The following is a 13843-nucleotide window of genomic DNA, read 5'->3' as shown; positions in this document are numbered from 1 at the left end:
AGATCACTTTTGCGGTTTGCAGTGAACTAAATGTAAAATAATCCTTGATGTATGTTATACTTAAGTACTAGGGAAAAAAAGCATCTTTGACTTGATGCAGTAGTAAATGAACGTGAAAGTACCTCTCCACTCCGATGTGGATCTTGCCTCCGTGCATGCCGTGGAAGAAGCCCTGCATGAGAGTGGCCCACTGCAGAGCGAAGGCAGCGATTAGGAAGTTAAAGCCCACACTGCTGAAGCCATAGCGCTGGAGGAACGTCATGAGGAACCCGAAACCAATGAAGATCATCACATGAACGTCCTGGAAACCTGCAGTGGAGATGGTAAGTTACCAAAACAGACCTGCAACTGAAATTTAAAGACAGGTCATTTATAGCTCTGTGGAGGTGAAATGGAGATGTTACTACTATTTGCCCTATAGACCTAGACTTACAAATATAAGTTATGCAGATGACAGATCACAACATTCAGAATTTTAGCAGTGAGTGGCAAAAACGCGAGTCAGTGGTGAGTGATGGTTTAGATTTGCTACAGTCTGATTAATATTTAGTTTGTAGCTGACATCCTACTCAAGAAAAAGTAAATAGTAGAAAAACAACATGAACACTGCAGCTACGCTCACAATTGTCACCGATACACACACAGATGAACTGATTTGAAGATGTTTTTGAGTCTGTGTGTTGAGAAAAGTTGTGGGGCAAGTTGAAGTGTCCTTTATCTCCCCCTGTCGTGAGCAAACTAAGCTCTGCACAGCTGGAGGAACAACAGAGAAACTACTTTTGTGTCGGTGCATATCCTCCATGTGGCCCCAAACCACCTCGCTTATAAATCAGAAGACATTTTTAATTATTCACAACATTATATCGTTATGTTTAAAAAAATATATATTATTTAATTCTTAATATGAATATAAAAGACATTATCAGTGAGATACAATTAAATAAAGAATGAACGAAAAGGAGCGGAAGGAAGAACAATCGTATGTTATCTGCTCCTATTTCAACTTGTACTTACCGGTACACATGACATATTTTACAACCCTACTGTACTATAAAAGGCAACAAAAAAACTGTCTTAACTGAAATAAAGATCACAGTCACAACTAAGATACAAAAATGATTAGAAGAAAGCCTTTGGACGCAATCTGATTGAAAAAAGATTGAATACAATGTGGTTTGGTCTGTTCACACAGATCTGATAACGTTGTTGGGTGAACAGTATATTCAAGCTGAAGGTGACACAATTTCATCTTAATCCATGTAGTCATAAACAACACTTGAGAAAATATATCATTTGTTGCATCAAGTGATTTCATCTGGAATTAAACAATATTCATATAATGATAAAAGTTATTGATAAAAACCTGAATCCTTCTTATAACTGTGTGGTTTTAACCGCAGATTGCAACAAAAAAAAAAGCCTTCATGAACAAGAACATCTAGAAATATTAAAATTCCACCTCCAAAGTCCAACCTCCTATTATGGCCGATTAGAAATGACTGAATCTCAATTAGACAAAAGACTTTTACTTAATTGCGCAGCCCTAAATAAGTCAATACTATTGTTTTTGTTTATTTGGTCGGATTGCATGATGGATGAGTCCACATGATGCTGATGTAAACACGCTGGATGGATACAGTCGGCATCGGACGACACGCCCATTAACGTACCTTTGTTTGGGAAGCAATTCATTAAAATGTAGAAGAGCTGCTCTATCACCCACCGTTCAACAACTGCAGGAGCAAACGCAGACTATTTGAGCTATAGTGTGCCAAATACAGACATAAAAACATGGATGGGATAATTTGGATAGTTATCTACAGTACTATGAATGCTAATTGTAGCTAAGGGCTAAATGCTACCGCGATGCTAGTGTTTCAACATCTACAGAATAGTTAGTTAACTTTTTTTGCAGTAACATCAGGTCAACAATCTCCATTAAGATGCAATTTTGACTCAACTTGTTATAATTGTGCTTAAAATACACGTAATCCAACAGGAAACGTCTCAAAGAGAGTTTTCAGTCGACTTTTAGAAGACGTGCTGTAGCTCAACATTTCTACTTGTTAACTTTTGACAGTTCATGTTTAATTGTTTAACACAACCATGACAATTCTCAGCTCTCACGTCAAATTTCTAAAGTGGCACATTGCTCAACCACTGGACCTAAAAATGTAAAGGAAAAGGGCAAACCAAAAACAACTCTGGCGGAACATGTCATGAGACCGTCGCACGATGTTATCAGCTGGCACATGCAGACACGCACAGAAGAGCCTGTCTCTTATCTCCACAGCCCGTAGACGCCTAGACAATACTTGTATGTGAGCAGGTGTGCGCCGCTCTGTTTAGCACACACTGTACAGGAGATATGCCATCAGGATGTGCCATGAATGTGTACATACCAAGGCGTCTCGTGACATTAAAGCTGCCGGGTTAACCATTATCTGCACTATTAAATCTAATGGACCTTACACTCATTTTCTTTAACCTTGCAGTCTGCACTAAAAGCCGCGGTCTTACGGTCTTAAATATGAAAAGCAGAATTATCTATTATTTTATTTAACGGTTTGCAGCGGTCCAGAGTTATTCTTCAGTTAATAGGCGCGTATCACAGCTTTCATTGGCTAGTGTGAGTATCGGTAAAGCTAAAAACAAACAACTAGCATGCTAAGAGCGCACTTCCTCATTCTCGGACAATAAAATATCTTGTGTTGGCTTAAGTAGATGCAGACAGCACACAACGGTCTCATTTTGATCACTTTTTTACAATCCATCTGTGCCTCTATAGATCTTCTGTAGTATTTGGGAATGTTTTAGTATTTTTTTTATCACTTTAAGAACAGATATGCTATACTTTTTTAATGTTATTGGTGTTTAAGCTTGCTCTTCAATACCTTTGCTATACTAAAAGCACACATGACTTTATATCACTCAGGCGCTTCCCATGTCAGGAAGTGAATTTGAGCTTCATCTACAGGCAGCAGAGGGAATTTTTAAAAAGCTAGCTTGCCCCTGACATGCTAATACAGACATACAATTGTAAATAACGTGATCTGAGGCAGAAATGCACAGAACGATGATAAAGACAGTGATGATCTGACTTAAAAACAGCAGACGATCTTGGAGCTCCATGACGACTCATATCTGGACACGTCTGAATGTTTTTTGAGGCTCAGACGGGAGAGGACTTACTAAACAGGATGAATCAAACAAGTGTGTATGAAGCTACAACTGCAGGTGTGTTTTGGATGGGGGAACAATGTTATTACAATGTTTGAAAGCTCAAAAAGGACAATTTTGCATAATATGTCCTAAGTCCTAAGGTTTACACACCCGTTTCCGCATAATAAATGAGATCATTATTAAGTAAGGTACATTCTGTCGACAGCTAGGTTCCCAAACGTTGGAGTTGCTGTTATCTATGCAATGTATATTAATATTAACAAATTGACTAAAAATGTGAATTGATTTTATTTATTTTCTATTTTAATTTTGTTCATATGTGGACAAATGTTTTAGAGGGCAATGGCATAACATTTATGATTTTTTGAGTTATGATTCTGTCAATTTTTATCATTATGTCACTTTACATAGTTACATTTAAAGGGAATTATAAATACAACTAACATTTAATCATCTATATATTATACAACAATGTTGAGTTGCACACTCCAAACTATCAGTAAAAATACACAATGTGCTTGATATATTTTATGGGTTTAAGTTACGCTTCCACCTTCGCTTTGGTTCGCCCCAATTTTAAACATTATCTATTCTATCACCAAAATGTCACTCTTGTAGTAAACTCAATAGCAATATATATCTCTTTGAATTTGAATGTTTGGAAGTGAACTGGTCTATCCACATTCTGCAAAGCACCTGCATGCTGCCCTCAGGCAACAATAGAACTGCAAAGAGATGAGCCATGAAATTATTCACTTTGGACATGTTTATGTGAATGTATTAAGCGAGAATGAAATGTTAAATATCAATATACATGGAATCCTATTTAGTAATAATACATGGGAGAAGTAAATGTCTACTTAAGTAAAACAAATATTGAAATGCACTTAAGTAGTTTTTCACACATACTTTAGAATTTAAAGCTTAGTGATTAAAAACAAAATAATAATAATACTTTAATAAAATGCAGAAGAAGAACATGCAGCAGAGTATAAAGTGTCCACTGTAAAATGTACTTATGTAGTTCAGCACCATGTGTATTCCCCCAGCAGGTTGTAAAAGCCGCTCTTAGGGTCAAAGAGAGTCGGCTAAGTGCTGTCTGCATTTGAGTATAAAGCGTTTTTTTGTATTAACCAAAAACCAGGAAGTGTGCTGTTAGCATACTAGTTTTTGCTAGCTTTATCCAATACATCCATGGCTTTATCACACTGGCAAAACCGTGCTCTGGCCTCTGAATAAGTGTGTGGAATGGACTGCTGCAAACAGTTTTAAATGAACTACTTCTGTTTCTAAGACAAAATCAGAGACAAGCACTTTAAGTACTTTACTTTGTACTTTTGTACTTTACTGTACTTTCTCTCCACCACCGTACGTGGGTTTGTTCGGGACACTGAGGACTGGTTGTCTTACCCTCTAATAAAAGACTATTTAGAAAAGCAGATGGATGCGGGGCCATGTTTTCCATACAAATTGAATGGAGCGTTTCCCCAGATTGTTCCCGGGGCAGAGGGGTTCACACGAATGATCTGCTTATGTAATGAGTGCAGGCCGGTCAAGCTTACAGAGCCAGGATCACACCGGGACATTTAGAACGGGATGGATGGTGGTGGTACGTGTTAATTAGGTTATGCTAGGCTAAAGCATTTTCAATTCTGTTAATTGTAACCGGCACTATTGATCTAAAACAGCTTAGTAATAGAATCAGAATCATTGTCTTCCAGTCCAAAACTGCAGAACTGATAAGCCCCGCCTCTTCATATGTGACAGTTATATATTTCACTGTAACAAGCAGCAGATTGCAATATACATGATTTTTTATTTTTGAAAAGTGGCTACAGGACATTTTAGAACCCTACATGTGTCATTCAGAATTGTGGGCGGGGATAGGGGTGGGTGAAAACAGGAATTTTCAGAGCCTCTGTTGCAGGACAATACAGGATTGCTAAACATGTAAGGATCAATCAAAACACAACTTTGGATAAACCAATGGTGAGGGAACACTGCTGTAACCAGGCTAAACGCTTATTAAAGTTCATTTTCCCCTTAAAGAACCACAATTTACTAATAAATTACCCATGGGTTTCAGAATGTTGAAAAATATGAACCATTTCCACAGTGATTAACAATTTAAAACAAAATATTAGATATTTTAAGAAAATGTATAAAACAGGAAGCTGAAACATGAACTGACCTAACAGGGACCTGGGCCCCTGTCTCATGTTTGGGTCGAATTGATTGTATTAAAATGGTGCACGCTGCTTGGTCTGATTACACAGTCACTCCTAATAAAACAATTTCGACCTCATGTAGTTTGAGATGTATGTGGGCTTTCCCCTCGCCTGAGATGCAGTTCAAGTGCAATATGTTTTTTTTATTTTTTTTTTACAACTCACCACAACAATGAGTTACTACAGTATATTAAAATACTACACTACACAACAATATGAGTTACAGTAGTTGCTCATACACAAATACAGGGGATTCTGTAATAGAAGAGTTCTCTATACCATGCTATGTAAAGTTTAACTACACTTCAATAGGTAAAATCCTCCAGCTAAGGTAGTTTTGATCAAGCCTTAGCTTAAGCCCATGTACCTTACCATCCAATACAGGACGATCAGATACATATCCTGATACTCAGAGCTTAAGACAATACCTGTCCTGATTCTGATACAGAGATTCCTTGAAACTTTGCTAAAATTCTGTTTTGATTATGTAGAATACCAACTTCCATTTCACAATACTCTCAATATCAGATCTCTAATTGTCTTATGAAAATGGCTTTGCAGCCCAGCAGATTAGTCTTAATACAGTAGTGCAAGTTAATAAGTGTAGCACTTGGCAATTTAGAATGAATTTATGAGGCTTAAAAGTATCACAAATCCATCATGATAAAACTTACCCAGCAAGGACCAAATTTCCCCAGAGCAAAATTAGTTCAAATTTAATAAAGTTTTAACACGTGTTGACAGTTGATGAAGTAGTTGTCTCTTTTACTATTATATACTTCTCAACACTATACTTAAAGGTTCACAATGTCATTTTAAACATACCTCTCTTGCGTTCATTAATTACAGGGATTTTATTGCTAAAATACTTTGAATTGACCTGAAATTTGTCATTAGCAGCTTGACTCAAAGAAGAAAGACAAGGCAAAGCAATACAAACATCTCCACCAGGAAAGTTACATAGTACATCTGTAACTTTTTGCTGTACTTTACTGCAATACTCTGTCTATGCTACACTGCATGGCTTGAGGTAAAACTTTTTCCTCTTGTTGACAGTGTTATTGCCACAGCACTCACTGGGGTAGCGGTAGTAGAAGTCGTTTTCAATGTCGCTGGAGCGGTTGTGGAGATGCTCGTGCCAGTGCTTTGCGTCCGTCTCATGGTCGTACTGCACCAGGGTCCCAAACAGGATCATGAGGATGATCTCCAGGATGAGGCAGGTGGCGGGCAGCTTCAGGCGCATGTTGGTGGCCGCGTCCGTCATGCTTCAGTCTGGGTAAAGTTCCGGTGGGGCAAACGGGACGGGACGGGGCACCAGTGACAGAGAGCAGCAGCAGCAGAAGCAGCAGTGTGAGGAGCCACGCGCAGGTTTTGTGCAGGAGTAGCAGGACACTCCCATCAGACCGTCCCCCTCCAGGAAGACCAAAGACAGTTAAGAGGAGTGGAACAGGTGGAGGAGTACCGACTTGTCTTTGCAACTACCGACTACACCAGTTTAATGACCTTTGACCTTTGGACTTTGGAGATAGAAGTTACAGCAGCACTTAGGTTTAAAGACCACATATTAGTCACTAACTGAATGGTAACTGATGTGTTTATCAGTGATGGTTGTGTTATTAGTTAGTATTTATCGAATACTTATTAATATTTATTGAGATTATAGTGAAAACAAAAGAATCTGTCACTTATTGGCCTTTATTCATCCAGGAAAGTTAATGAACAGCTTTTTAATGGAAAGAAAACAGTTTATGGCTAAATACTTGTAAAATGCGGTGTCACACACACACACGCACACACACACGCACACGCACACGCACACACACACACACACACACACACACACGCAGTAAATAAGTATTTATTATGCCTAGTTAACCGTTAATATGTGGACTTCTATCTAAAGTGTTACCATAATTATTTACTTGAACATTTGCCCAATATTTGATGCATTGCAGTTGATTTTTGTAATAAGAAAGAAGTAATAAGAAATTGTGTTTCCCTGGGATATAGAACAATTTGTGGCATGATTGAGTAAACATATCATATTAGACTAATTGCACTTTTGTTTCCATTGGGGACAAACTGGGAATGACAAATGGACAAATGGACGCACACTGGCCACAAAATATCGGCGCCAAATATCGACCGGTTCTGATTTTGCTGCAAATTGGTTGATTCATCCCTCTGAATCCCATATACTACTACTACTACTACTACTACTACTACTACCACTACTACTACTACTACTACTACTACTGTAAGTACTTATGTAAGGACCCAAAACCAGTTTGCATTTCAGTGAGTCATGTCACGGGCCTTTGCCAAAAATAACAGTTAATGAACCTTAATATAATAGTTTGTGATAGATTTATGAATGATGCTAGTAAAAGTAAAAGTGTATTTTGATATAGAGCTGCAACAAAAACTTTTTTTTTTTTTTTTTCATAACCGTAATCATTATCTGGACTACAGACCATAAAACATATACAAAAAGACCTTTATAACAAAGACAGTGACATAATTAAATAAAGAACGCATGTGTTATGTATTTAAAAAGTATCAATGTATAATAAAACGTATTGCTGACTAGTCGAACAATAAAATTTGCTAATAATGTGACGTTAAAATCCCTTTATTATGCATTTGATGTACAGTACACCATGTGAGAGCCACTGCTATGATTCACAGGTTTCATTCACAGGACGCCTTTTCCTGTTATTGGCTCCAAATTGAGGAGTTTGGACCATTCAACAGGTCGAACAATGTTTTTTGTTAAGTTTAATTCATGCATGCATCCATTACAACCCACAGGACACTATGAGACACCACTTACTAGAAACATTAAAGAAAAGCCAATAGTAATGTCTGTGTTTCAGCTCGTTCAGAAGATTCACGACACACCTGTCACTCAAGGATAATACTTTTTTGTACTGTTGACTTAAAGAGTTCCTAATTTAGGATGAGGTTTTTGTCTTCTGTCTCATAAGAAGCACAGACTGACAGGAGGAGGTGTAAAAAGTTGCGTAAAAGCAGAATTATAGGTTCGGACTTCCAAATAATATTCCGTGAAGCAAACTAAGCATGCTCTTTTGCATACTTCTCATGGTATGTTGTGGTTGCAATTAAAGGGTAAATGTGTTTTCTGTGGATTAGTCATGCTTAGGAGAGAATATTTATGAAGGAGATATAAAAAATGGGATTCAATTCAATAACTATGCTGTAGAATAAGCTATTTCAAGACTTTTAACATTTAGACATTAATGTTTTTACATATAGTAAACAATTCTTCACAGATGTTTGATTGGAGATTAACACATGGATTCAAATAAAGACTAAAATAATAATCACATTTTTCAAAATACAACTAAATTTTAAGCTATGTCGTCGATATATAAAGAAAATGTGAGCTTTATATCTCATTGTCCTTTCAAATGAAGTCTAAGCTAACTAATTCATGCGTTATGGTTGTATAGCATTTTCCTGTTATGGACGCATTTTTGGATGGAATAAAAAAACACAATATTTTGTTTTCAATTGTTAATTTCTATGGTTGAAAATGGCTATTTTGACATTTTGCAGCTCTAGCATTCTTTGTTTGAAATTAATAACTTTGCTGAACTTTTGACTGCTGCAATAGAAACACATAAATTCCGTGGTGACAGGCTTGTTTTCCTCCAGGAGCTGAGTGTGAGTGCAAAGTATTTAGGCGACTTCTGGTCCAATCAGCGCACGCTTCAGCTTTTGGAGGATAGTCAACAGCCACAGGGGGTTTATCTGATATCGCTTTAATTTGTATCCATAGTCAACACTTTAATATAATTTAACCACTCACTGCACTGTTCACTTTCTGCACTACATTTGTAAATTCAACTGTAAATGTGTGTACATTTGTATTCTTATTTCTTATCTTATAGTTTATTGTCATTCTTATCCAGAAGCAGATTTAAATTGTTTCTCTTTTTGACTTATTCATTGTACATTGTTTTATGTTGCACAGAATCACCAAGACAAGATCCTATGTTTGTGAATTCTGTTCATTGACAATGGGAATAAACCTTTTCTGATTCTGATTCTGACACTAGCATATGTCGAACATATTATACAAAATCAACTTAAATGACATTTGGAACTCATTACGACAGTGTTTCTTCTTCATTAGTTTATTTAAATTTGTAATTTGATTGATTCATGCATGTTTGAGTAATCCTGTATGGTCCTGTATTCACCTACCCCCTATCCCCACCCACATCCCTGCACTTAGTTGTGATTAAATTAAATTAAAAACGAAAGCTGAGTTATACGTGTAAGGTTCGAAAATGTCACGTAGCTACTTAAAAAACAAACAAACATATAAATGACCTGTTTCTATTACTAAGCCGTTTTAGATCAATAGTACAGTTTACAATGAACAACATGTTAAATGATGATCTCCTTGTGTTATAGTACAATACTAAGTACCTGAAAAAAGAACAATATGTCTCCTTTATTTTAAATTTTTTGCAAAAAAATCTAGAGCGTTATTTTACAATTACTTTACAGCTCTATTTTAAAGGTTTGTCTGAGTTTAAGGTACATTATGTAAGGGATCTTCTCAAAATGGGTTGAAGCTGAAAAGACTTAATATTTTTCGTCTCTCTCTGGACCCCCTCCCCCCTCAAAAGACTTAAGTCTGGCTTCACATAAAATTTTACGCGTTGATTTAACGATAGTAGCTTGATAGACCCTGCTCACCTCTAGTGAACATCCCTGAACATCCTTTGGTAAGTTTATCAGTAGAAGTTATGAACTCTCCTAATAATGTCACCTGTCGTTTGTTTACTCAACCCACACGGGCCATGGTGCGCTGTGATCCGCGCACGGGCCACGGTGCGCTGTGATCCCTACACAGGCCACGGTGCGCTGCGATCCGCTCACGGGCCACGGTGCGCTGTGATCCCCACACAGGCCACGGTGCGCTGCGATCCCCGCACGGGCCACGGTGCGCTGTGATCTCCCGCACGGGCGAACATGGCGCCCGTGCTCCCCCGTATGCACTCCCCGTGCTCCGCGCCCGCACTAATGTTGGCCTAATGCTCGTTGCTGAGAGAGTTTTTTAGCATTTCAAAACAATTACTGCCACAACGAAGTATTGAAGCTTCAAAGCAACAAAAAGACGAAATGTAGGTTAATTCCCATTTTGAGATGATCCCTAACTTTTCTGGTGACAGGATGTTCGACTGTCTGGGATATCCATGGTGACAAGCTGGGGACGCCACCATGTAGATTACAGACCAGATCTTTGGATCAGAATAGAATCAAAAATACACTTGTAATTGAATCAAGGCAAGACAGAGAAGTTTAATGCCGTTCATAATAGTCCAGGCAAAACATTTTACGTAGTTTAAGTAAAGAAATACTGTAAACCTTATTTTTGAGTGCATATACAATATATGTTCCAGACGTTTGTGTACAACAACAACATAACTAATTCATTTAAATAATTCCTTCCTAATTCCTAATTTTTTTGTAATGCCTAAAATCACAACAGCCGTTTTAATTCATTACAAAATACAAATGTCGCTCTAATTATTAAACTTTACATATCCATGTACGCAGCTTTCTTATGCAATATTTTACAGAAAATAATTGTGCAGTTTGGCATTTGTGGAAGCGCTTTATACTGCATGGTAGGATTACAGAACTGAGATGTCAATTTAGCAAACTACAGAAGTCAACTAAAGATTTAAGTGAATTATCAGCACATGTCGTCCTTAGACGCCCTGAGTTCAATCACAAGGTCAGTGTTATGACAAAGCTTTCCAACAATGTTCTCATGTGTTTCTGTGCAGAGGCTCAGTCTGAAGCCAAACTGGAGAGGATGTGGGACATGTTTTATTTCCAACTATTGTAGCAGTCGTTCTAAAACAGCCCTCTGCTCGACTGCAGCTATAACCTTGTGGCCTCTACTTTCCATTTTGTTAATATCAATAAATATATAAAGCAGGTGAACAGTACCATCAAATTCTGCCCCCCCCCACACGCTTTGGACACAGTGGCCTAACGATTCGGCTAATTTATAGATTTTTACGGTTTCTAAGAGGGTTTGGGCTGGTACTAAACAAAACGATCACATTTACGTGAAGTCAAGGCCTGCAACAAGCACACTTGAAGTGTAGTTTCAGTCAAATTTATTCTGTAACTGTAACAAGGGAAAACATTTCTTACTGTGCGAATCATGCTCTGTTTTTCCGTAGGAAAGTTTTCTACTTTGAGTAGACACCCTAGTTACGCAGGCGATAGAACTCCTGCCTGTGGTATGGCATAGGAACTACACTAATGCAATGTATTTTTTTAACAAAAAAAGTCATTACTGAGTGTGTAATCATTTTGGTGTTTCTACTGGCAACTGAGCTAAAGGCTAACTCATTTTAAGGTGAGACTCATTTTAAGGTTCTGAAGTTGCGCATCTTGTAGCAGCTAGTGACAACTGAACATCCTCTTTTATGTGTATTAAATACATAAAAATCATGAAATAAACATGTTATACTTTTATGGGGGTTGAATTCACCATTTATTTGTATGTGATGACACCCTGATATGATCTGGTTAGCATCAGCAGTATAAGGGTTAGTACCCACACATATTTATACGTTTTTGTAACGTTTGTGGTGAGTGTTCGCCTGCAATTTTGCACAGTGTGGCATTTTGGTAAGTAATAGTGCACCTTTAAAGGTGCCATAACATGCTTTTTTCACGTTTCGTAGTCTATCCTAAGTGTATAATTGATAATATTAAGGGTTGTGCAACACCCTTAACATAATAGTTAAGAAATATCACCCAGACCTTGGACCCCCTCACCAACCAGGAAATGCAGACGGCTTGGTTTGATATTCGCCCCCACCCTTGCGAAGAGCGATCTGGCTCCCCCGCCCACCCGTGACGTAGTCTCAGAGCGCGTGTGTGCCCCGCCCACCCGTGACGTAGTGTGTGCCCCACAGCTGTGTGCTGTAAGCTCCGCGCCAGTGAGTGAGAAACGATAGAACTTCAGATCAACACTACTTTGAGACTAAATAAATCTGGTGTTTATTCTACAGTGTGCGCAGAACAGATATATATATATATATATATATATATATATATATATATATATATATATATATATATATATATATATAAAAGTCTTATGTCCATCGCGCTCTGGTGACGCGTGCTTGCCCTTATGACGCGGTCTTGCAGCCACCGCCCGTCAGTTTGGAGATTCGCGGAAAGGAGATAGTTTGTAATATAGCTAAACACTGCGGGAATCAATAAAAAAAAACACTCTGGGTACATATATGAAGCACAAATAGCAATGTAAGAAGGTTAAAAGCTCTGAATAGTCGATTTTGCATGTTATGGGACCTTTAAGTACAAGCATCACACATGTTTACTGATCGTTTCCGCTAAAGAAAACCCCCGACACAGCTCATTTACTTTGTCCTATGAAAGTGTAGGACAAAACGCTAACAACATTTAGAGGAAAAGACACAATAGCAATGACTAATAAACTGCACAGTGGTTTTGGAGGAGGTGCGCCCTTGAGATAAGACTCAGCGCATTATCATCCCCCTTCATCTTAAAACGGCCTTTTTCACAATAGTTTTAGAATGCTGCTGTGATTTGGGGAATGTGAACTATGACCACTTGAGACAGGCATGAAAGGAGTCTGTGGGGCACACTGCGTGTTGTAACTAATGCTATGGCAACACTGACCGCCTGAAAACTGTGGACACTTGGTCTACAGCTTGTTTATCTTTCAAAGAATGTAACATAAGACAATTTCATATAAGATAGTGTTGTATGTTTACAGTGACTTAAATGTGCTTCGGACATTTCCAAGAAGAACATTTTCCGGGTGAGAGTTCTAATACAGAAGCCAGAACCATTTAAGAGTTGTATTGGAAAGGTTTTGATCTTTATTTAACCAAGAGAGTCCCATTGACATTAAAAACCTCTTTTCAAAGGGATTCCTGGCCAAGAAGCAGCAACGTTTATCACTGTTAGAACATACTGTACAAACCAATAACAATAAAATAATAATTGCACATACTAAGGCAGTTTGAATGCTTTTCAGATGGGTTTTAAAGGCATTTAAGGACAAGAACTCAGTCAATTTCCAGTCTTTCCGTCACATGTTCCAAGTTAAAGTTGAGTGGACAAAGTTCTTCTTCCTCAGCTCGGTGCGGGCGACAGGAACAGAGAGCAGCAGCAAGCATAGCCTTGTAAATAAAAATGTCCCAATGTCCCTGCCTCCTAGTGGCCAGACAAGGCCATTGTAAATACAAGTCACTGGTTTATCATAGAGCTACATTTAGAAATGAACCTCAGAGAAGATACACTATGTCCACCATTTGAAGGCATGAAGAAGAAGCTTTCATTTACAAAATAGATCACCATAATCAGCAGAGATAAAA

The 13843-nt window shown here is 38.0% G+C and overlaps 1 protein-coding gene across 2 annotated transcripts in view; it reads right to left on the bottom strand.

Annotated features, from left to right (window-relative positions):
* Positions 1–6758, bottom strand: part of rhbg (Rh family B glycoprotein) — a 20975-nt gene extending 14217 nt beyond the window's left edge. For both annotated transcript variants that reach the window (XM_072460293.1, XM_072460294.1), the window contains exons 1-2: positions 6489–6758; positions 123–309 (exon numbers count right to left, since the gene is read on the bottom strand). In XM_072460293.1, coding sequence (XP_072316394.1) covers positions 123–309; positions 6489–6675 — 374 coding nt within the window. In that variant the 5' untranslated portion in view covers positions 6676–6758. The remainder of the gene's footprint in view (positions 1–122; positions 310–6488) is intronic.
* Positions 6759–13843: the final 7085 nt, after the last annotated feature.

This window comes from Eucyclogobius newberryi, unplaced genomic scaffold (genome assembly GCF_026437365.1).
Source record: "Eucyclogobius newberryi isolate DKJ021-1_F unplaced genomic scaffold, fEucNew1.0.hap1 SCAF_3, whole genome shotgun sequence".
Taxonomy (NCBI): domain Eukaryota; kingdom Metazoa; phylum Chordata; class Actinopteri; order Gobiiformes; family Gobiidae; genus Eucyclogobius; species Eucyclogobius newberryi.
This window is presented reverse-complemented; position numbering and strand designations above follow the sequence as displayed.